Here is a 26,258-nt window from a genome sequence, read left to right on the forward strand (position 1 = left end):
ATTTTGGGACGAGCTGTAACAAAATTACATTAACGATTACTAACTTGAATTTACCACAGTTTTAGGAAATAAAACCTTCAAGTAGGTTACATACCCCTAAGATTGATTGCCGAAAGATTTTCTAATATACTTCACATCTTGAAGATCGATCGAACAATGATTTATCAAAATTCCAATCCGAGAAACCACAGACAAACTGATGAATGAAAACCTTCTCATTCAATGGATACCACAACTGACCGGTTTGACTCTCGGAATAATTCGAAATATCAACAATAAAAAGAGTTACTCATTTTAGGAAGCAAATAATACGGACTATATTAATAATTGGAAATTATAAAAAGATAAAAGAACCACAAGTATATGTTTATTGTCGTACAACAAGTGTGACCGACCGTCTGTTACGGAACCATGGACAAAAAAAAACCAAATGACATTGACAGCCGTCAGTGTCTACCGCTGAAATAAACAACTGCTCGGTTTTATCGAAATCATACTGTTAATACGTGGTATTTCTATGTTTTAAAATGTATTTCAATTGTGAAATGTATATACCACAACGAAAACAAAGTGCCTGTGTCCTAGCACAACGCAGGAACACGACATGGATGCGCAAAATGCAACGGAGTGAACGCACAGACTGACCTACCGCTCCGGTAAGTTTTGTCCACTCAATATAGCTAAAAGCGTATATGTAAAGTTGAAAATATCACTACAGGTCTCAGTCCTTGACTGACCCACTATGACATCCGTGTCGAAGACATTTCAACTACCAAATCTTACCAAAACAAACATACCATTTTCTAACCTATAAAGTACCTATATAATATGCTACTCAGCTGTTTATAACACTGGGTGGATACCCCAAAGTGTTACAAGACTAAGGCGAGGGCTTAATTAAATTGAATTCGTTATTCTTGTAACGCCCGTGGCACACACAATGTTTTTCATCACACTTGTGAGGAAAAAACTCTATTTTAACCGAAAAAATTCTTAAATACGGTTATATTTCAAACATTCGTTTGCCATATTATTTTTGATAGGTTAGCCATTGAAGGCACCTATCCGGCATACAGCCACGATTGAAAATGAACCGGCTATTAAATTAGTCAAATTAAATATTTATATAAGTAAATACACAATAACATATAATTTATAAACCTCAGTGTTTTAAAAGTAAAACTCATTTATAAGTACTTGAAAAAAACATTATTCCCAATATGCCCATGGGCGTAATGGGAAAAAAAAGATTACGCCCGTGGGCATAATACAGCTCATTCTATCTCAGCATGCAGTACATTTACACACATCCTTATTCGTTGGATTTGGATTCAATTTGGCTGGTTTCAAGAGCTTGTTACGTGAAATTATGAAGTATTGAATATGGTGAAATTGCGTTTATACTGTACAGAATACGGAACTCTATCTGTCCACCAAATTTATCGAAGCCGAAAAAAAATCGACTACAAAATAATAATCAGTCCAATTTCTCAACGTATTACCTATTGCAATATTTTTTTTAAATTCATTACTGACAATAACAATATACATAATGGATATATACAGATGATTACTATAAGTAGCTTATCTCTAAAATGGGCCCTATTACAATATTACATTCAATTACTTATTGAAGATACTTATTTCCTTTGTTGCAGGACGTGATACACACAATAAGCACACCACACGGGCAGGTGCAGAGGATCGTCGTGTTCAAGAAAAATGGCGTCCAGGCCATGGTTGAATATCCTTTACAATAGATTATACACCTTATACTAAGTACTGGTGGGTCGAAATTTGATTGGGGAGTACTTTACGTCATAGGCATTTTGGCGTACAAACGAAGTCTGTAAAGCAAGCTTTAAATAATGATATTATTACAAAAAATATATACAAAGAGCAGTAAGATACAAGTCGTCAAGTACTAACTAGTAGAGTAGTACAGTCACGTTCACGTTTGAAAACATCGACACGATCGAAGTGCCAAAAATATGTATAAGTACGAGTACACGACTTTATGGCTCATATATTAGGATAGTGTATAAATATTTATGGCACTTTGTCCATATCGATCTTTTCAAACGTGACCGTACATAGTAGTTTTGTTGTTCCCCTCTTTTAATAAATAAATAAATATTTGGGGACAATCTTACACGGATCTACTTAGCCCCAAACTAAGCAAAACTAGGCAAGCAAAGCTAATGTTTCTTAATACGCATATACGAGCAGAGTTGCGTGAAAGCATTAGATTACCTTTCAAAAACTGCGCTAAGCATAATTTGAAAACTATAAATCCTAATTACATTTATAATTAATTTTATTTGTAGAATACTTCTCGAAGATTACATTGCTCATTGACAGTTTTGTTGTACACTTAAACCGTTTTTCTAAAAAAAAAAAATTAAGGACAATTTGTTAGTTGTGGATTTCATTCATTGCAGCTGGGTGTCCATCCTGCGACAAGTATACCTTGTTTATATTTTATTTTGAATGGGATTATATCTTGAGCTGAGAACCATTATTTCCATATTTCGCAGTTTATCCGATTTACGGACAGACGTAATATAACAATACGAAAAACTACCTCTTTCTGAACCTGACCGACCCCCTTCATTCGGAATAAATCCCAATATGCGCTTAAACTTATGGACACTGAGTCTTCCAGCTTGTCAAACATAGTTTATTGCAGTATTAGCGAATTTCAATGCAATATGAACTCTAAGTACGGGTACTGTGAGTTTTAAATAGCTTGACGTGTATGAAAGGATTTCGAGAGGTATTGTTGCATTTGTAAAGAATGTGCAATTCAAAGGATTTTGTCGTTTAATGTTTAGGAATGAAGAGCCATATTTGTTTGTGATTTAGCGTTTTGCTAATTGTTCTTCAAAACACCCTTTTTATAGATATAGGAATAGAGGGGAGAGCGATAATTGTGAAGGTAAATAGAGGAGGCAGATTGTAAGCGACAATACATTTTCGATATGACACGACACAATACTACTCTTTAGACCGTTCGATGGTCCTATTGTTATTTTAATCTGCTCTCTTCTTCCTCGCTTTGTCCTGGCATTTTACGTCTCATTCTTCGAATTGGGACGTAAGTCTTAGACAAACGAGTTTTCGCGTAAAAATTACAAGTTCGTTTAATAAATTACATGTCAAGTCAAAGTTGTTTGGTTGATTGGATTCCATTGTTAGCAAATATAGCAAGATAATACAGGATTCTTATTTAAGGAACCCTAAACTTTGACCTGTGTATTTTAATCTAGAATTGTATGTAACTAGCATAATTTCAAATGGACCTGTGTGACCTTTTTTTTATTTAGCCCGTTATAGCGTCCCACTGCTGGGCACAGGCCTCTCTGTGGCCCAGTATTTTTTTATTACCAATGAAGAAACTGAACTGAACTGAATAGGTAAATCCTCCCACATGAAATAAAATTTTCTTGACTAATGTTAGCGATTCTAAAAAAATCTCTCATCTGGCAATCTTTCCGATAAATTCGCGTTTAATAGTCAAACATAAAAAACAAATGAAGAATTCATATAAATAATGAAATTATAAATATTATCAAAAACACTTAAGCGTCGCTCTCTATTAATAAGATCGTAAATTAGAGTATATTTTTACGAGGTCATAAACCTTACTAGACGCACGCGCACGTTGGTTACATTAGGGCGGAAAAATGATGTATCAATATATAACGATAAATCATCATCACTATTTTCTGAGATTTTCTTATTTTGAAGAACGAATGGTTTTTTGGTAGTCTTAACTCTCTCAGCTCTTCATTTTCGTTAGAAAATTGGTAGGTATAGTAAAGTCCTATTAACAATATTAAGCTTTAGAGTAAGCTTCATGATTTAAAGTAATTTCTAAATATTACGGTATTTTGAAAAAAATGTGTGTCATTAAAAATAACTATCCACCCGCCCCGGCTTTGCACGTTCTACACAAAACCTCAACATATTATACACTTAATTCTTCCTCAAGGATCACTATATTGATAGGTGATAACCGCATAAAAATCCATTCAGTAGTTTTTGAGTTTATCGCGAACAGACGCGACGGGGGATACACACAGACAGACGCGGCGGGGGACTTTGTTTTATTATAAGGTGTAATGATGGAGCTTGAACTGCTCCAGTGTATCTAAATGAAATATTTAAAGAAAAACGGTTACACTCAGTACACTTAAGTAAATTAGTCGTCGTTGTTTCCACGGAGTGCAGCCGTCGCGAGTACTCAAGCCTGAGGAAGGAGCCCCGATGGTTTCTAAATTATGTCGCCAATAGGCCCAATAGCGACAAATAATTTAAGTGAGTGTGGACGTTTTTCTTTGAATATTTTAAAATATGTCTCACGAAAGTTTGATTTCGAATAGTGTATCAATATTAAGAATTCATTGAAATGCTATTTTATGAAAAAAGTGCAAAAACATTTAAATTGGTCATACAAGTTTCCGATTGCTTACCGTTCAAGAAATATTTTGGGGATATTTTCACTGTAGGTTAATATTTTTAAATAGGTAATTTACTGTCGGACAGTAAAAATAATTAATTAAAAAACACAAAAAGAATATCGAGTCGAAAGGATCGTAAATCTATCGACTTAGCAACATCACTAACGGATATAGTCGATAAAGGTGTAAAACTTTTAACACCTCCGTCTAACGAGCGCGTGTCTTGATCTATTTAAACTTTAAATATAACGCTATTGGGACCGTGCGAAGTGCGTGGTGGGGGTAAGTAAAGCGATCCCAGCGCATAAAGTGGTAAAAATTTGAACTAACTGCGGATAGCGTCTTTAACATTTCGTACAATTATATGGCTCGAAATGAAACTTTGATTTACGATTACTCCTGAAATATTAATTTAAATTGTATGGTGTAAGGGACCATTGTAATCTGTATGAAATGCTTAATGTAACTGACGTATTTATTTTGATAATTGTTAATAATGTATCCATGTAAATAGCTTTGCAAATGCCACATATTACGTGATCTTTTTCTAGAAGTTAAGAATGGATATAGTAAGTTATCCTTAAAAGATAGACATTTCACATCGCGGACTTTTTTGTAGACCTATGAATGAGAAACAACCCCACCATACATTGTGTTGTTATAGCTCAAACGGATTAGGCAGCGTTTTCGATGAAAGCTCCTAGCCAGCGTGATTTTTTCCGACAACATCGTTATATTTCAAACAATTTACACAAAACCTTAACAAGTTATATACTTAAGCCTTCCTCAAGAATCACTCTATTGATAGATGAAAGTCGTATGAAAATCCGTTCAGTAGTTTTTAGTTTTGGAGTAGTTTTATAAGATGTAGTGAATTGACGTTTTCCCCTATAATTGCGGACACTAGGTTGCGTGACAGTCGTGCACGCTCCCAATTGTCTAAACGAAAAAAAAAAAAACAAGATGGCGATGACACGTAAATGAGATTTGATTACTGAATGGTTAGTAATAAATAAATACTGGACAATCTTACGACCGGACGACCGGTCTGGCCTGGGTAGTGACCCTGCTTATAAAGCCGATGGTCCTGGGTTCGAATCCCGGCAAGGGCATTTAATTGTGTGATGAGCACAGATATTTGTTCCTGAGTCATGGGTGTTTTCTATGTATTTATGTATCTATATTAGATATAATCGTTGTCTGAGTACCCACGAGACGCCTTTTGAAGTTACTGATACTGTGGAACTTAGTCAATATGTGTAAGAAATAGTAAGAATGTCTTAAAATATTTATTTATTACACAAATGAAATCGACCTACTCACACAGTAAGCTCAAACAGGTAATCAAACAGCCTAACTGAATGTAAGTAAATTTTGTTGACTGGAATATTTGAAATAGGGTCAATGAAATTTTTGTTGTTAATTAATCCTAGAGGGCCTTTTTTAATACCACGACGATGGCAAACAAGCATACGGCCCGCCTGATGGTAAGCAGTCACCGTAGCTTATGGACGCCTGCAACACCAGAGGCATTACATGCGCGTTGCCGTCCCTTTAAAAACCTGTACACTCATTTTTTGAAGAACCCCATACTGTAGCCCCTCGGGAAAACCTCGGCAGGAAGCACATTCCACAGCCGAAGTGATCAGGCTCTCTAATCTGGAAAATAAATATATTAATGTCAGCATATCTGAATCTCGGCAGTGAAAATCGCAGGCATCCTTTAAGTTCATTTGTAAGCATATTTTATTGATTATAATTAAAAAGATATCTATCAAATTCACTGCCCTTAAGTTAAATTACTAATAATAACTATTAGTTTATTACGATTCCTGCAGACAAACTGTTAAAACAGTTTTGGAGATCTTTATAAAATGAAAATTATTTTTATATATTAATAAGTAAATAAAATAATAAATACGCTGTTAACGAATAACGGTGTGAATTATTTTTTTATTTACTACATCGGTGGCAAACTAGCATAGGTATTGCCCGCTAAAGACATCCCCGGGTCTAATTTTTTTAAATACAAAATTTTCTGAAACATTTCGCGCGTAGTGACAACGACTAATATTCTTATGTTATTAACCTTATTTAGTAATGTACATACTATATAATTTAAATTCCAATTAATTAAATTAGATTAGATACATTTGTTACCCAGTTATCATACTATTTACACAAGGTACACATACTATTTGCATTACCTTTGTACCACTCCTTCATAGAATATACCACATAACCCTGTTAACCCACGCAAACACAATATAGCACACATGCCTTCTGTCTCAAAGGAACATCTAACATCGTTACGTGGATTGGAACCGGTGATGCGACATCCTTTTAAAGAGTTTAAGGTTCTAAGTATTACGAAATCGATATGTTAGATGATACCTTTCGGTTTTAAAGCGATGCGAAGGAAGTTTAGAATGAAACTACTTACTCGAAAGTAAAGAGAGTAGAATTTAAGTCTGTTTTGGACGCGGATACTTTTATTAGCATTTGCAATGTTTAATGTATTTCGTACGTAATTCATAACAAATGAATCCCAAACCGCATAATAACCTATAAGATTAGGTGCGACTTGTGTTTGTTGTGGGTACTTATTCTAAGAGCTGCAGGCGTATTGTGGATAGATATATCCACGTGATAAAATAGCCGTCACTTTTTAACACCGGGCGATTGAAAGTGCGCGACGCTTTATCACGCTGTCACTTAGACAAGAACGACCATTATAAACGTGCTGATTGGTCATTGTAGTTAAGGCTTGAACACAATGACTATGGAAATAAAGATTTAATGAATATACCAAATTAATCTTAAAACTTAGTCCACAGTTGACTAATCGATATAAGTACACGCAACTATACAAGAAGAAACTCTAAAAGCTACATCATAAAGTCGCATATCGTTTGATCGAACAATGTTACCGGGCAATATCGTAAACAAACGGCGCGTGAGTCACAGCGAATAAAAATAAACAAAACAGATCCATGCAAATGTACGTTGTTGTTGCTATCGCTTGCCTAGTGAAACTTTAAGATCGGCCAGTATATATAGCTCTACGGGATTTCAAGTATTAATTTTTACCAGACATAAAAAATACAAAACAGATCCATGCAAATGTACGTTGATGTTGCTATTGCTATCGCTTGCCTAGCGAAAGGTTCGAACGGACCATTTGTAATGGCGACTTAGGGCCTGTTTCTCTAAAGCTTGTAGCTTGTAATACAAGTAGAAGATCCTTTCTAACAAAAGTGAGATCAGCTTGTATTTTATTTATTATAATTATTTATTACAGGTAACAAGCTTTTGAGAAACGGGCCCCTGGTATTTTGAATATAATATACGCACCAGAGTTAAAAATAAACAAAACAGATCCATGCAAATGTACGTTAAGTTGTTATTGCTTTTTTACATCTATTAATGAGGATATTTAGAATACGTCCCCATAGTAGCAATATCGCCATCAAAAAGGCGTTTAACACTAAGTAACAATAAAAATGTTTTTTTTTTTTCAATTTGCATTATACTCTGAAAACAAGGCGAATTCCAGAAAAGTTTATAGGACATTTTAGTCTTAAATGTGACCAGGAATACACTATTGGAATCTTTCGGGTTCCTCTTTTTAGGGTTCCGTACCCAAGGGGTCAAACGGGACCCTATTACTGAGACTTCGCTGTCGGTCCGTCCGTCTGTCACCAGGCTGTATCTCATGAACCGTTATAGATAGACTATTGAAATTTTCACAGATGATGTCTTTCTGTTGCCGCTATAACAGCAAATACTAAAAACAGAATAAAATAATTATTTAAGGGGGGCTCCCATACAACAAACATATATATTTTTTTTAATAATGGTACAATGGTATCCTTCGTGCGCGAGTCCAACTCGCACTTGGCAGGTTTTTTAGTGCAACTCAAAAGGTTTTTGCGTGCAATTTTTGTAGGTTTTATCCAAATACTAGTAGCAGTAAAGAAAGTAAGCGTTATTGTATTGTACGATCTATCCTTTGAATTTTATATGAAGATAAGGCATTTTTTTGTGAACTAGTTTTATTGTTTTTTTTTTAAGTGTTCCAATTTTATTAAAAGAGGATAGAATGAATAGGATCCTTTTCCCTAAATAACGTCAAATTGAAAACTTAAACTACACAACATTCGAGGTCATGTTACGTCGGTTCGCCCGATCAACCATCGGAACACGCCGCTAGGCACAAACAGAAATAAACAAACGAGAGTCGCGGCCGATTTATCGCAACAGGCGGTGGCAGACGCGGGACGCGCGCCGCCGGCCGCCTGTTGCACCGCAGCGTAAACTTGATATTCGGATGGCAACTGCATTATTATTGCGTATTACTGCTGCGGTATTGACACTAGAGCTGTAACAGTCAATTTCTTAAGGCCTTTCGTAAGGCCTGAGTGGACGCTAGAGGCGTGCAGCGGGGCGGGGCGTGCGGCGTGCATGTTAAACAAATGCAACCGTATAGGAGCGGTCTTAGTGCACGCTGCTCAAACCACTTGTGAGCCCGACGCCACGCTGCACGCCCCGCCGAACGCTCTACTTCGAGCGTCCACTCAGACCTTACACTGACACATTCACTGCCAGCGGGCGGGTTCTATGTTTGTAGGCGCTTTTCGCTACATACGGGTTTTCCCGTGATATCGGTTACGCTCGTAGCACGTAGCTCGCGCAGGCACTGAATCTGTTAACATGATAAGAGCGAGGGAGTTGCGAATCTTGATCTTGATTTTATCAGGGTATGTATTAATATGGGTTGATGTTTTCGTGTCATGTTGGCCACCAAAGCGTTTTTATTGCTGAGCACTTAATGAATAGGTGTTAAACTATTATTTTAGAGCCCGGATAAAATAAGCTACTGAAGCTACATAATATATTTCAGATCCCTTAAAAGTACACAATGAAAATTCGCATTTGGGTCATAATAGTTTTTCAAACGTTTTAGATTTTTTCTTGTTCCATACGTTTTCGTCCAATTGTAAACGTATTTGTTTTTTTACGCATTAAGTGTCTACTTTAAAAAAAAATGCCTCACCTGTACAGACAAAATTTAGATAAAATTAATACGTTTCAGTGTGACTGGCGTCCTCAAAATGAAGGTCGTACCATGAACCCTGCTGACCGAAAGATACACGCTTTTAGAGTACCACGCGATACGCACAAATTAACCTGAAATATCTCACGATTATGCAATACGTTTCATTTTATAAAACATTAGAACTTTTATTGATATATATCAGTATAAAGGTTTTTGTTTATAATCTGCGAGTTATCCAACCGCAGTAAGTCTTCTTTCCGTATTTTTTAGTTTCATTTTAAGCTTTGTCTACTTCGTCAGAACGTCGACTTTTGTTTGTGATTCTTGATCTAATTTCACGCTTGTTTCAGTTATTTATCACGCTGTCTCAGAAGTCTAGAATTCTAAATCGTCTGTCTGTCTGTGCGTGAAATGAGGTGTAAAATATTGTTGTTTGTTTAGAGAAGTAATGCAATCGGAATGCTGAAGCGAGTTAGTGTTACGATCACTGCCAATGACATAGGATAAATTTATGGTAATGTAAGTACAGTTGAGAGTCATTATTTGCAATTTAGTATAATCGAACTAGGGCAAAGCGTAGTGTGTGTAGGACTCACTTCGTGACGAGGTGAGTGAAGACCTATTAGTGAATTTTCTGTTCATTTAAATATTAAGTTGTGTATAATAAAAGGAATGTGTCTAACTATGGTGGAAGGGAAACACTCGTTGTAGATTTCTTATTTTATATAATTTTTCTTGAATCAGCAAGATCACAAACATCGACTACCATTAATGACTGCCACCTTCGGAATGCTCGCCTGCAGATTTTTTTCATCGTGCAAGGCGATAGTTCTGAATTCAAATATATAATTGTCGCCAGTTATCTTCAAAAAGACTCTGAAGGTTGGAAACTGTGCTCTTTTTGTGCTAATAATTTTCTTCTTATCTTGATATGTGCTTCGTTTCGCCCTTTAGAAATTGACCTCCTCCTGGACTGGTGCAGTCTAGTCTAGGTCATATGACTCCCTCACTCTACCTTCGACCAAGCGAGTGTGAATGAGAAGTTTTACGACCCCGATCGTCAGTTTGGTTTGCGTCTACTATAATATATAAACTGCTTATAACCCTCTTCCTTTGACTTTGCGGTCTCCGTTATCTTCAGGTCAAAATGCGCAGTTTTTTATTCTTCGTGAAGGAAACAAGCCACTTTTCACTGAAAACTCTAATTAATCGCCACTCAAAATTCAGATTAGAATTTTATATCCTCTCACCTACATTAATCTTAAAATGAGGCCGATTCCATTTGAAAAATTTGATATGCTTTCTTCTTATTTTGAGACCTTGAATCAGCGTGAGTCGTCAACTCTGATTGGTTCTCGGAGTCGTATCATAAGGCAACTCGCTCGCTCTTATTGGTTGGCGTGAGATCATCATTATTCGCTTGCTCTTTTCCTATCACTTGGGGTCAACGCAACATGTCTTTATCCTCCATACCTCTCAGTAGTTCGTCATCTCATAAATCGAATTTTTCTTTGATTTTCCCTTCCTCTTACATCCCTCCACATTCATTCCCAATATCTTTCGCGTCACTTTACTTTCGTTCCTCCACATCACTAAGCCACGAGCTATACCAGATTTTTTTTAAGATTAGAATTTTTCTAACCTCAAAAGTACTTAAAATATTTAAGTTCTTCCCCCGAAATGCTAGGCTTCCTATGATATCTAATATTGCGGTACAATAATATGTAAATGACACTATAAATCAGTGCATAGTTACTCAGATTTAATTCGGGAGGGTAAAGTTACTTATTACTTAGGTTATAAAATTTGTAATCTGAAAAAAAACGGGTATAGTCGATTTGAATCTTAAATAAATAAAAATAAAAATGAAAAATAAACATTCTTTAAAAAAATAAAATCAAAATCTTAGGTTTTCAAATTAAGACTTTAACCTTATCAAAATTTAAAAAGAGAATTGGCGTCATGTTTTATGATGGATCGTGTTGATTGAAACAGCAAATTTATATTCCGCGCCGTGTGAAGTGACGGCGCAGCATTAAATATAATAAAATATCGTTATTTGCCGGTGAAGAGTGATGGCTCATTCCGAATTTATATCGTCGGATGCTAATTTTATTGAAGTGTTTTAAATTAAACTTTTAGATTCTTGCCAATTTTTTCACAAAGCATTTTTTAGTTTTTATCGTGTTTTAATTTATTGAGAATAAAAATGACTACAGCTACTCGATTTAAAACTTCAAAGAGATTTACATTTTTTTTTTTATTTTTTTTTGTATATTTAAGGATTAATAACTGTCAATAACAATACCGGGTTTACCACTTTACACTATTACCAAAACAAGAACTTGTAATATGTTATTATTTTGTATGTTTACTATTTACTAAAATCGTAATATTAGATATCTTTTTGTAGAAATAGCAGTTAGTATATTTCATATAAAAGGTTAATAATTCATTTTCAGTATATCGCTTAATTTTTGTTATATTTTTACTGGCTTTAACTATTCCTTTACTGGCACAAGCATGTATAAATAATTTCTAAATAAAATTGCTCTTGCGGTATCCAATTATTAAACCACCATCTTTCTTTTTGCATAAAAAAACTCATTTCGCCTTTGTGAGCGTTTTATTCTTTCTTGAAAATTCTGAAATATTCATGCTTTATCTGCTATAATTCTAGCAAATTCATAAATAAAGCTTTTCTCAATATCTGTAATCGAATAGCTATTCTAGTGCAGTGATCGAATCCAGCACTGGAATGCTATATTCCAGTAGCATTCTAGTGAACCAAAACTGGAATATAATCATTCCAGTCCAGTGACCAGAATGATGGTCTACTTTTGATTCCAACTCGTAATCAATCCAGTCTTGGATTAAACGTTATATAGTGAAAACGTATTGTTTTTTTTGGTAACACTTTCCATAAATTCACTCGATCATGAAAATAACTGGAATTAATGTAAACGATTCGATCCAGTTCAGTGCTGGATTCGATCACCGGACTGGAATGCTACTGGAATAGATGTGAACGGGACATTACTTCGCTGGCGCGATGAACCAAAATTAAACTTGGCCACCAACAGAAGAGCTCGCCATTTTGTTCGGTTTCGAAATAAAATTTAGACATCTAAAATATTATTTAATATGTTAAAGGAGAATGGGCAATTTGTCCCATGGATGTATACTGTTGAGACATATCTCGTTTGAAAGGGTTTACTCTTAGCATTATTTTATTGTATGACACCAACTTTGGATAACTTGCAGGGACTGAGCAATTTAAAAAAAAGAGTGGCCAATATAAACGGTTGTTTTACAAAGTACTTGTTATGTAGCCGGTTGTTAGGTGTTTTGTATGAAAGAATATGAGAAATTCTAGATTTCTGTTTACCACTACTTACGTTTAAGTACGTACAGGGCTGGAATTAGTTGATAAAACATATGCTTGAATTAAAAATACTGCTATTAAACACTGAAACTTGCTTGTATACTCAAGCCATATATATCATTTAAAAGACATTTTTATAAGGTATTTTAATATATATATACTTGCACTCAAATGCTTGCAGGGGCGGTAATAAAACTAGTTTTTTTCGTTAATTAAGTGTGGTAAATGCCGCTTTGTTTGTTCTACCTGGCACTAGATGGAGCCTTGGTAGCCGTTTGGGTAATTTTTACTAGTGGTATATACAATTGAGTCATATCCTATTTGGAAGGTCTTCAATTAAGCATTAATTACTTATATGACACCAAAGACCGAAAGTGTCCAGGGAAGATGATATTAATAATTTTGATCATGCGCTGCGGCGTAAACTGGAACTAAAAATGTCATTCATATAGAGTTACTTTTGTAACCATTTACATCACTTTGCATGCCTGAAATATAATGAAAAAGTAATTTATATATTTTTTTAAATTATTACCGCTCAATAAATGGCACTAAACTACTTAATTATGATTATTCAAATCCTCTCTAGTACTGACATCTTGCGTGCAATAGGAGAACCGAATGAGCGGCAAATGCTGGATCCGTATAGTCGCTTATAAACGCTTAAAAATGTCACTGAAGAATAAGTTTGTTTAATTCGGAACTTTGACAATAAAACGAGTTGTTACCTTGAACGAGTAAGTGTCGTCTATTTATCTCTCTTGCTCTTACATATTCGAGTGATAAAGGTAGAAAAAGCATTATATTTTTTAAAGTTCGCGTTATGTCCCGCTAGAAACGTTATATAAACTTATTATTAAAGATGAAATAAGATTCCTAAGCAATAAGTAGGTAAGTAAATGTATTTATGGAGTACCATAATTAGCAGCAAGAAAATAAATCTAAGTTTATATGTTACGATAAAATAAATCGTAAAAAGGTACTATGTACATACTTGTTTTGTCTCTCTGCAGGAATATTGTGTAAACGTGAAACATTTGAGATTGCGTCGCGGTTCAAAGCAACGTTCCCTTCGTTTGCCATATGAAGCAGGATTAAATTGTGTAGTTTTAAGTTCTCATGTAAGTGAATTGTCAAATTCTTAGTGAGAATAAAGAATCTTAAACCTAAAATTAACGCAGAATACATTACAAGCATCAGCGACTCTTAACTGTTTGCCAAGCTAAGATAGTAGCTGTATTTCGTTCCATTATATATACGTATGAAATAAAAACTTTTGAATACATTTAACACCTTTATTTCATATAAATTGAAAAATAACTGACGGCATACATTTTCTAGTGAATAGGTGCATCCAGATCCAGATAAGAGAATGCATGGTTATTGCGCCAATCTCGGACCATTTGCGATTGGTTTGCTAAGGGCACCGCTAGCTGGTGCGGATGCACAGAGCACTTATACATACCTTATTAAATAAAAACTTTTGAATACATTTAACATCTTTATTTCATATAAATTGAAAAATAAGTGACGGCATAGATTTTCTTCACGGTCGCACAAATATTATCAGGACGAGTCGACAAGTTACTTTAAAGCAAGCATTGGTGAATAGTTGCATCCAGATCCAGATAAGGTAATGCATGGTTATTGCGCCAATCTCGGACCATTTGCGATTAGTTTGCTAGCTGGAGCGGGTTAACGAAAAACAGTAACTGGCGACGCTAACTGGCGCGGACGCGTGCAACGAATTTTACCTACAAAGGCACCCGCGCGCGTGCACCCGCTCCGTGCACTCGCGCCAGCTAGCAAACGCCCTTAACCTTTTGAACGCCAAGAATACCTTAAGGCGTCTTAACTAGCTATGCTCAAAGCGTCATAAATACATTATAGCTGATATAGCCGCTGTCAGAGTAACCTTCACACTTTCAAGTAAGGTTTAGGGCATAGGGCGTCCGCAACGTCGCGCGTGTGCATGGAGCGGGCGTGCGGCTTACAGTATCAGCAACGCTAACTGGCGCGGACGCGTGCGACTGATTTTACTTACAAAGGTACCTGCGCGTGTTTGCCCGCTCCGTGCACTAGCGCCAGCTAGCAAACGCCCTTAACCTTTTGAACGTCAGTCACCTAAAGGCGCCGTCACTAGACATGATTTAAGGGCCATGAACACATTAATGATTATAGCTGTTATAATCGCTGTCAAAGTCCCTAATGTAATACTCATGCACTTTCAAGCTCACTTGCGCCCGTGACCTTGGCGTGTGAGTAACGTTTTTGTTTGTGGCGTTCAAAGGGTAAAGTATCAATGTCGTAATGCGTCGCTAGCGCGTTATTTTCGAATTGCACCCGTACTCCCGTGTTGGACTGCACACGCGTTGTACACTTCTTGTTATTGTAACCGTTTGTGCGCCTAGATAACACAAGTACACATACACAACTCGCAAAATGCTCGCGTGCTCTTGTTTATATGTAAAGTACGTCTTCTAGGGCCGCGAATTGGACCAACACGACCGGCGGGGCGGTGAGCGGCATACATTGGTCGCAATGCAAGCTGTAAAGCTAGTGCAGTGCATGAGGGACGCGCGGCTTTCTCTCACCACATCTTTAGGTGTTCTTGCCGTTCAAAAGGCTAAAAGCACCTAATGAGGTGGCTTTACATTAGGTAGATGCCGGCCCACACGCCGATCCGGTGTTCAGGCTAAGGAAATCGCTATGTAGGCCAATTCGAAAGTGCAACTGACATTAAACCAATTTTAGAATAATATTGGAATGATACCAGTTAGCTGTCATTCGTGCGTTCATTTCGCACTTATACGCATGTATTTGTGCGAGCGAGACGCCCGCAACTAACTGATATGATTCCAATATTACTCTAATATCGGTGTGCACGCCCCTTTTTATTCATAAGCAAGGTAAGATTGAACCACTATAGAAGGCAGCGAAGAGGCCGGCAATGGAACTGGTACCGTTCGATGGAAACAATCAGTTTCTGTCAAATGCAAGTTCAAATTGGCCTGACTGTCTCACTCGCACACCGGAACAGCGTTTCATATAAGTGTACTTTGTTATATCCAATTCAGCCAATCGACCCGCTCTATTCAGTAGGTTTCATCATCTCGATCCATCAGTTAAGTAACAATCTCTTCAATCTGGTGGATCGAGATGGTGGATCCTACTGGACAGATGGAACCTATGGATAGGAAAACGTTATGCTCAACAATTTGGTAGCAGAAGCGATGTGGATTTTTTAAAATCGCGACTGTGTCATTGACATAATATATCTGAGGACGGGCCTTACGGGCAATAAGAATGGGGCCAGTACAGCGGTGTTACGCACACGAGTTTGAGCCAATCGTGCAGTCTAACGCCACAAGTACCACAACGTGATTGGTTGATGAGTTCGCATTACGCACGCGATTGATCGCATCTAGTTGCGTTAGACAGCACGATTGACTCGAATTTGTGAATGACACAACTGAACTAGCACTATCGTTATTGCCCCTAAGGTCGGTCCTTAGATATATGGTAAGCGTCAGGATGGCGGTGGACCTCGGCGAATTTCAAAGAAATATTTATAAACATATTGTACCTTCTGTGTACCTCAGTGTACCTTTAATAGAAACCAGTGTACCTTTCCCCAAAACGAGATATTTTACAAAACGGTTCACCCGCCAACCTGACGTCAGGATGGCGGGTGGACCTACGAAATCTTGCATTATACCGCACTAAAAGTATGCAGTTATATTGTGCATGAGCTTAGCCTAGCTTGTTTTGGGGAGAGGTACACCGGTTTCTATTTCTATTTACAGAGGTACACTGAAGGTACAGTCACCATCATATATATCGGAGCGGCCAAGGTACCCACGAATATCTGAACATGCCTCTACTGTCCAGGGGTTAGAGTGCGTGTTTAGATATCTTTGAGCACGTCGGCCACTCCGATATATCTGATGGCGACTGTACCATATAACTGCATACTTTTAGTGCAGTATAATGCAAGATTTCATAGGTCCAGTCAGCGTCAAATACTTTGTAGCAACCAAAGTAGCCAAATAGTTCGGTACACCATATATTTAGTATGGTGTACCGAACTATTTGGCCACTTTGACTGCTACAAAGTATTTGACGCTGACTGTCCAACCGCAACCCTGACGTCAGAATGGCGGGTGGACTTTTTCTTAAATATCTCGTTTTGGGTTAGGTACACAGAAGGTACAATATGTTTATAAATACTTACTTACTGCTGTGGCGCAGCGACCAGAAGTGGATCTTGGCCTCCTACACCAAAGACCGCCATGCTTCTCTGTCCAAAACCGTTTCCATCTAGTCGACGGCGCCGAGTTCGCTAAGGTCTTTTTGCATTTCGTCTCTCCAGCGGGACCTACCTAGGACGTCTAGACGGTCTTCGGCCATTTGGAACTTCAGAGCACGCCCTCCAGGCTGCACGATCCTCACCCATCTGGACTATGTGCCCGAGTCATCGGAGTCTGGCAGCGCGAAAAATCCTAGGACCCACACGTGGAGAGGATGGAACCTGGAGACTCCACAGGAATCAGGAGATTGAAGATCTGGTGTCCGAGCCGAACGTCATTGGATGTTTATAAATATTTCTTTGAAATTCGCTGAGGTACACCCGCCATCTAGACGCCAGATGTCAATGCCGTGTGCGACCGCCCTTAAAGCGGTGTATTATCTCTAGTCTCTCCAATATGTTCTCTTGGTGGGTCCACGGGGTTTATTTTAAGTGTTATCATAAACAGTGTTCACCAGTGGGTCTACGGGTACCTAATTATTTTTACCATGGGCCGACCATGAACACGATTCTATTCTGAAAACGTTGCCCGCGTAGCTACTTCAGTCTTAGGCGGTATATACTCTACACCACGTTCACAAAAGATTGATATTTTAGGTAAAAACTCACATTTCGCTATATTTGTCCATAGTAAATACTAATTCAAAAACTACTGTAGGGCCTAAAATCTTCTGTGATAGTAATGTAGAAATAAATACTGTTGACAGGCGGTCAACGGTATTTAGTACAATAATTACACTAAAACAATTCATATAGAATACAGAACCTATGAACAATATATACCTAGAGAATCTAACTTTAATGCAATATAATTGAACAAAAGAAATACATTAGTACGAGTAGTACGATCAACCTCTATGTCTATTTTTAATAGTCTTAATGTTCGTGTATCGGTTCTGTATTCTATGGCCATTAATTATGCTTTATTTTTCAACTTTCTTTGACTACACACAAGTACACATTATATTTGCTTATTTCTTGAACTTTATCTTGCCCATGTTCGATTCTTCTTATGTCGATGCATCCTCATTATTGCCGTATGGTTTCTGAAAATACAATAACAGTTTTTGTATTGTTTTCTAATACCTATGTTTGAAGTCGGTTTCCTATTTTTAAGAGAAGTTTTTTTTTCATGTAAGTACCGTCAAGTGGGGTAAATTAGAGCAGATGGGATACCTATCGACAATTATGTCAATAAACAGTTTTACGTTCCATCAAGAATTGAGAGGTTGCCTCAATTCCTCATGGAACCCATGATGTAAGCTAGACCTTTACACAAATATTCCTTAAACCTCGTTAAGCAAGTAGCTCCTTTACAAACATAACAAAGAAGACAAATCGTCTAGCGTGAAATACGCATCGTTAAAGAGTTCTTTTCTGGTCCTGATCAGAAGTTCCACTTCTTCAAATAGCACTTTTTTGAATGGCAATGCTTGGTCTGTTGATCAAACTAAAAAACGCCTATAAGATTTGGGGAGTTCCCTCAATTCCTCGTGGTTTTGTCAAAAATAGGACCATCTTGGAACTATATACCCACTTTCAAACGATAACTAATTTTCAACATTGGTTCAGAAATAACGAAGATCTTACTTAACATATATACAAAAAAAAAGTTTTTGAAGTCGGTTAAAAAGTAGTATCTTTACAATACTTCCGTCCTCTAAGATGGGATGACTACTACAATTTGCTTACTAAGTAAGTACTTACTTACTATTAGTATCAGATTGGAGTCGACTCGAGAGTCGATAAAATGGGCGTCGCTACCCTTTCCGGGTGGGGGGATTTCACCGCATGAAAAAGAGACACATATAGTGAGTTCTTACTGTTCTACCAAACTACATATATAAAGTAGTCGTACTTTTTGAGTCAAATTAGTTTCATTCTAAAGGTGCGACGTAATGGCCTGAAGCCCGCTCCTAGCTTAATTTATAATACGTTTAATTATTCATTGTCTTTACCTAATTATCTTTGCCGACCGGTTTGGCCTAGTGGGTAGTGACCCTGCCTGTGAAGCCGATGGTCCCGAGTTTGAATCGCGTAAGGGCATTTCTTTGTGTGATGAACACAGATATTTGTTCCTAAGGCATGCGTGTTTTCTGTGTATATACGTAAATATATATTTATCTAAATAAGTATGTTTAACGTCGCCTAGTACCCATAGTACAAGTTTTGATTAGTTTGGGGCCAATCTGTGTAAGATTGTCCCTACATATTTATTTATTTATTACCAACGTAACCTACATTAGGTAATGAAAGCATTTTATTTTTGTAAGGGTAACAGTTTTGTTGGGATATAAAATGGTTAATGATAAAAACTAATACTTTTACCAGCATTTTAACTTTATATTCATGTATTCGAAACCTATACATTTATGACAATAACTTTTGCAAGACGATAAGATTTTTTATTCACAATAACTTGTCCGTATTCGAACTGTCTGGCTACCCGGCTAGCCGTGGCTGTGTACCCGGCTTTTATACTCTGAAACTGGAACTAGTGACAGATAAGAGTCGATTGATGTTTTTTTTAATGATACTTATACTTAAATAGAATTACTTACCTATGTTTAATTAAAAGAAAGACTACTTATACTTAATAATCCTTACAGTTCTAACCTATTTAACCTACCTACCTACTTTTAATAGTAGCAGTACGGTTCACTTAGTAGAAATACCTGTTCTAAGAATAATGAAAAAGAAAGAAGAGTAATAAAAATAAAGAATCTGGAAGTCGTTGAGGTGTTCCGTTCTTCATTAGCAATTCTACTTCATCAAATGTCACTTTATTGAGTAAAAATTCTTGTAATATTGATAAAAATCCTAAAATGACTATATGTATGCCTATACAATATGAGAAGCTCCTTCCGTTTCTCGTAGAACCTATCATCAGAACTGGACCTTGACACAAATGTTCCTTAAAAGCCTTACATGCTATAAACGAAATAAAATAAAAAAAAAAACGCCTAAGGTAAAATACTTGTCGTTGAAGAGTTCCATTTTGCTCAATATCAGCAGTTTCACTTCATGAAATGTCACTTGTTCAAATAAAAAAACTTGATATGTTGACGAAAATCCTCAATTCCTCCCAATTGAGAATTCAAATCGATTTAAAATCCTCAATTCCTCATTGAATCCATCATCATAACTGGACCTTGACACAAATATTTCCTAAGAACCTAGCTTGCTACAAACTTAACAAAGAATAAGAATCGCGCGCGTTGAAGAGTTCCGTTCTGGTCAATATCACTAACTTGTTTAAATAAAAATGCTTGATATGTTGACGAGAATCCAAACATTACTGTATATATTGTATGCCTATAAGATTTGAGGAATTTCTTCGATTTCTCATGGAACCCATCCTCAGAACTAGACCTTATAACACAAATGTCTTCAAGAACTTATCGCGCGCGAATTGGCGAGTTCCATTTTGGCCAGCATCAGCTGTTGCACTTCGTCAAATGTCACTTTTTAATAAAAATGCTTGATATGTAAATAAAAATCCAGAAATTATAAGATGTCTGGAATTCCCTCGATTATTTATGAAACCCATCATCAGAACTGAACATTGATATAAATACACCTTAAGAACGTTACTCGCTACAAGCTTAATAAAGAATACAAAACGCGTGCGTTGAAAAGTTCCGTTCTGGACAACATCAGCAGTTCCACTTGATCAAATATAACTTTTTTTTAAATAAAACACCTAGAGATATTGATGAAAAAAAAAACTATATATATTTCTATAAGGTTTGAGGTGTCCATCATCAGACCTAGACACTAGACACTGGTGTCTAGCACAGATATTTCTTATGAACCTTACTTTCAACAAACTTAAAAGTTCCGAGGAATTGTTCGGATTAATCTCTGCCGCCTCTTTCCGTCACCGCTTTACCACTTAGATGGTTGGCAATCCTCAACTGTGCATTTCTCTAGAAACTTCCTGCCTCATACAGCTAAACTATGAAATGATCTGTCGCATGCGGTATTTCAGGCCCAATACGATTTTTAAAACTTTAAGGAAAGAGCGTATTCCTATCTTAAATGCCGGCACCGCACTTACATTCCTTATGGTGTAACAGGTGTCCATGGCCAGCGGTAATCGCTTACCATCAGTTGATTCGTCTGCTAGTTTGCCTCTTATATCACAACAAACAAAAAAAGAAAAAAATCTCGCGCGTTGAAGAGTTCCGTTTTAGTCCACATCACTTCACCGCCACACCACACCACCACCACCAAACACCACTTCATCAAATGCCACTAATGTGAATAAAAAAAGCTAAAGATATTGATGAAAATCCAAAATGACTATATGCCTATAAGAATTAAGGAGAATGAGGAGTTCCCTCGCTTTCTCATGAAACACATCATCAGAACTGTACTTCGACAAAAATGTTTCTTGAGAACCTTACTCGCTACAAACTTAACAACGAAGAAAAATTGCGCGCGTTGGAGTTCCGTTTTGGTCAACATCAGTAGTTCCACATGTCACTTTTGTGAATAAAACTTGATAATATGTTGATGAAAATCCAATAAGTACTATATATATATACCTATAACATTTAAGAAATTCCCTCGATTCTTCATGGGACCCATCATCAGACCTTTACCTTGACACAAATGTTTCTAAAAACCTTAGTACTTAAAACTTACTTGCTACAAACTTAACTAATAAAAAAAATCGCGCGCGATTTGGCGAGTTCCATTCTGGTCAACATCAGCTGTTACACTTAGTCAAATGACAATTTTTTAATAAAAATGCTTGATATGTAAATAAAATCCCAGAAATTATTACATGTATGCCTATAAGATTTTAGGAATTCCCTCGATTCTTTATGAAACCCATCATCAGAACTGTACTTTGACAAAAATGTTTCTTAAGAACCTTACTTGCTACAAACTTAACAAAGAAAAATTGCACGCGTTGGAGTTCCGTTCTGGTCAACATCAGTAGTTCCACATCATCAAATGTCACTTTTGTGAATAAAAGTTGATAATATGTTGATGAAAATCCAATAAGTACTACATATATGCCTATAGCATTTAAGAAATTCCCTCGATTCTTCATGGGACCCATCATCAGACCTTTACCTTGACACAAATGTTCCTAAAAACCTTAATACTTAAAACTTACTAGCTACAAACTTAACTAATAAAACAAATCGCGCGCGGTTTGGCGAGTTCCATTCTGGTCAACATCAGCTGTTACACTTAGTAAAATGACAATTTTTTAATAAAAATGCTTGATATGTAAATAAAGTCCCAGAAATTATTACATGTATGCCTATAAGATTTTAGGAATTCACTCGATTCTTTATGAAATCCATCATCAGAACTGTACTTTGACAAAAATGTTTCTTAAGAACCTTACTTGCTACAAACTTAACGAAGAAAAATTGCACGCGTTGGAGTTCCGGTCTGGTCAACATCAGTAGTTCCACATCATCAAATGTCACTTTTGTGAATAAAAGTTGATAATATGTTGATGAAAATCCAATAAGTACTACATATATGCCTATAGCATTTAAGAAATTCCCTCGATTCTTCATGAAGAATGGTCCCATGGGACCCATCATCAGACCTTTACCTTGACACAAATGTTCCTAAAAACCTTAATACTTAAAACTTACTTGCTACAAACTTAACTAATAAAACAAATCGCGCGCGAGTTGGCGAGTTCCATTCTGGTCATCATCAGCTGTTACTTTTAGTCAAATGACACTTTTTAATAATAATGCTTGATATGTAAATAAAATCCCAGAAATTATTACATGTATGCCTAAAAGATTTTAGGAATTCCCTCGATTCTTCATGAAACCCATCATCAGAACTGGACATTGATGTATTAAGTACACCTTAAGAACCTTACTCACTACAAGCTTAATAAAGAATACAAAACGTGTGCGTTGAAAAGTTCCGTTCTGGAACACATCAGCAGTTCCACTTGATCAAATGTAGCTTTTTTTAAATAAAACGCCTGAAGATATTGATGTAAATCCAAAAAAAAACTATAATATAATATAAGGTTTGAGGTATCTATCAGACCTGGATCTAGACACAGATGTTTCTTAACAACCTTACTTTCTACAAACTTATCAGGACAAATCTATTACGGCGAGTGTTCCATCGAATTGCTCGGGATTAATCCTTGCCGCCTCTTTTCGTCAGCGCTCTACGCTACAACATTTTTATTTTCACCACTTAGATGGTTGGCAGTCCTCAACTGTGCATTTCTCTAGAAACTTCCTGCCTCATACAGCTAAACTATGAAATGATCTGTCGCCTGCGGTATTTCCGGACCAATACGACATTTAAAACTTTAAGAAAACAGCGTATTCCAATCTTAAAGGCCAGCACCAAACTTACAACCCCTATGGTTTAGCAGGTGTCCATGGGCGGCGGTAATCGCTTACCATCAGGTGTGACGTCTGCTGGTTTGCCTCTTATATCATAAAAAAAAAACAAAGAAAAATCTCGCGCGTTCAAGAGTTCCGTTTTGGTCAACATCAGTAGTTCCACTTCATTAAATGCCACTAGTGGGAATGAAAAAGCTTAAGGTATTGATGAAAATCCAAAATGACTATATGCCTATAAGATTTGAGGTGTTTCCTCGCTTCCTCATGGAACCCATCGTCAGACCTTTACCTTGACACAATAAATTACAAACTTACTCGCTACAAACTTAACAAAGAAGACAAATCACGCGCGTGGAAGAGTTCCGTTTCTGATCAACATCAGCAGTTCTACTTCACCAAATGTACTTACTTACCACCCATTTATTTGAAACAGTACCTCGGTACTCCATTTTGATGCCGCCAGCTTGAAACTTCAATGGCCTCAGTGTCCGATGAACAACTTAAAAATGCTGAAAGTAATAACAATTAGGTATAATAAGTTGGGAGTAGCGACCTTACACACCCGAGTGCTCCTGGGGAGTTCTGTTACCTGCAAGGAGGGTGGGTGGGACAGGATTCTCTGCCTCTGGCTTGCCTTAGCCGGCCGGCCACAGTGGATTCGTTAGAGCTATAAGCTCCAGGGGGGAAGTGAACCATGCATAAGACGCGATTTGGCACAGTGGCTGCTTGGGTAGAAAGCGGCGTACACCTCTCAACACCCCTGAGCCGCTCACACCGGTGTTACCCTTGAGCCATCCTAGATGTCGCTTTTTGTGGGGGCGAGTAGCCGTCTGCCGGAAATAAAATTGAATACCGTTTTATTAGGTAGGCGTCCGGTTTTTTTATTTCATAGCCCAGTATTTATTCCATCGCTTTTACCCAATAGCACGGTTCATTTTAGATTCTATAAACTCTCAAATAGTCTTTACACCCTGGCGGGTGCTGCCTCTGCGCGCGACTCATAATACGGGCAAGGGCAGCATCCGATCGGAGTACCCCTTACATTTCATTAAAGTGACCAAAGGGCTCTACGTGTTGCTTCGGCTCCGCGCACGGTCCGTAACCTTATTGTTCCATGATAGGACATACATTTTTACGTGGAAAAATGGCCTACATGTAAAATGTTTGTCAGACATATTTTTGGAAGTATAGTACAATCATTAACTTAGAAATATAGGTAACATTTCACGAATAAAAATACAGTAACACATATTTTTAATTATTTTTTTTAACTTATCCTACGCAAAATAGAATTGGAGAAACTGACATAGGGACTATCATTCGACACGACACGTATAGTAAAGTATGAATCCGCTCTAAGTCCCCTTACATAGACAGTGGGAAGTAAAATAATTCTTGTTCTGAAAACAATAAAATGTAAAATGATTAGGTAGGACAATCCAAACTTCTAAGGTCGCGTAGATCAGAAGGAGATATGAATTTGGTCGACAATACGATAGGAAACTTTTCAGCATTTACATTGGCGCATTTTTTTCTGGAATACTATCTAAATTGCACTTTGTATATATGCTACATTTTTTATATAATTTGGAGACTTTATTTTCCATGGAGTCGAACGCTATATAGCAGCTATACGAGAAAAAATAATACTTTTATCTTACCTACCCCATGAATAGTGAAGATCATCAAGGAGCATACTCTCTGAGATCAATGGAATGGAGTGCCTTTCGATTGGAGAAAATTATAGCGCATTAAAAATATACTATTTTGTAATTACAATTTTGAATATTTTAAATTGCGTGTTTTGACAATTATTGTTGACAATATTACATTCAGAGTCATTGTTACGAATCGTTCAAAAATGGAGTCATTTTTGATCCTTCATTCGTTAGGTTAAGTCATAATGTTTGCAATTAAAAATCAATAATTTTTTATATAATTTAATTTAATGTATCCAAATATTCTAATAATTATATTCATTCAGATTGCATATTTTTTAATTAAAATATTCAATGAAATGTTTAATTCAATCGTTGCTCAATGTCTTTATGTTCTAATTTAAATATGGCAATTTTATATTCAAAACTCTGACAGTTTACAAAGCTTTTAAAAAACTTACGGTTATTGTGCAATCCCCCAACGACTATTCACTTTGTCACCTTTTTGTATTTTGTAATTTTGGGAGTAAACCAGCGTCTATACTATACAGTCCACTCTTATTTATCACCTCGACAACACCTGAGACCAGCGAAGGTTTTACAGTCATCTTGACATAACTTTAGAAATCCATAAACTAGTCTATACTTTTTAAAATGATGGAGTAAGACTGACGAGATTACCGCTATGTATAAATGCTTTACGTCAAGTAGAATTTTGCTTTAGAGCGACATCTGGCGTTGAGTAGAAAAGTTAAGGCGTAATTAACTACAATTAATTAACTCATTAAATGGTTTTATTTTGATCCCTGCAACGATTTGACCCCAGCTATATTATACGAAAAATAGCTTATAAAAATACTTTTCACATGATATCCATGGCATTTGTATACACTCTTATTTCGCTGTGTATCAAGTAATTTTTAGAATGGCGATTTTTTAAAACTGTACATTGTGTCCCTTTAAATACTTTATCATTGGTATTGATACAAAAAACATAAAGCATTTTTTATATTCTTTCGAATAAAATACGC

The 26,258-nt window shown here is 36.6% G+C and overlaps 1 protein-coding gene and 1 long non-coding RNA gene across 5 annotated transcripts in view; one reads left to right on the top strand and one right to left on the bottom strand.

Annotated features, from left to right (window-relative positions):
* The window catches only part of LOC133530999 (heterogeneous nuclear ribonucleoprotein L), a 695,759-nt gene that overhangs the window by 557,901 nt on the left and 111,600 nt on the right, over positions 1-26,258 (top strand). For all 3 annotated transcript variants that reach the window (XR_009801425.1, XR_009801426.1, XM_061869074.1), the window contains exon 3: positions 1,659-1,743. Coding sequence is in view for 1 of the 3 variants with exons in the window: in XM_061869074.1 (XP_061725058.1) it covers positions 1,659-1,743 (85 nt within the window). In the remaining 2 variants the exon portion in view is untranslated. The remainder of the gene's footprint in view (positions 1-1,658; positions 1,744-26,258) is intronic.
* Positions 14,189-19,180, bottom strand: LOC133530943 (uncharacterized). Of its 2 annotated transcripts, none has more exons than XR_009801413.1 (2): positions 18,928-19,180; positions 14,189-18,262 (listed from the first exon to the last, which is right to left on the bottom strand). It is a non-coding gene; the product is annotated as an uncharacterized LOC133530943 (long non-coding RNA). The 2 variants fall into 2 exon arrangements; XR_009801414.1 differs by having other exon boundaries at positions 18,924-19,180.

The sequence above is a fragment of the Cydia pomonella genome, chromosome 24 (genome assembly GCF_033807575.1).
Source record: "Cydia pomonella isolate Wapato2018A chromosome 24, ilCydPomo1, whole genome shotgun sequence".
Classification (NCBI taxonomy): domain Eukaryota; kingdom Metazoa; phylum Arthropoda; class Insecta; order Lepidoptera; family Tortricidae; genus Cydia; species Cydia pomonella.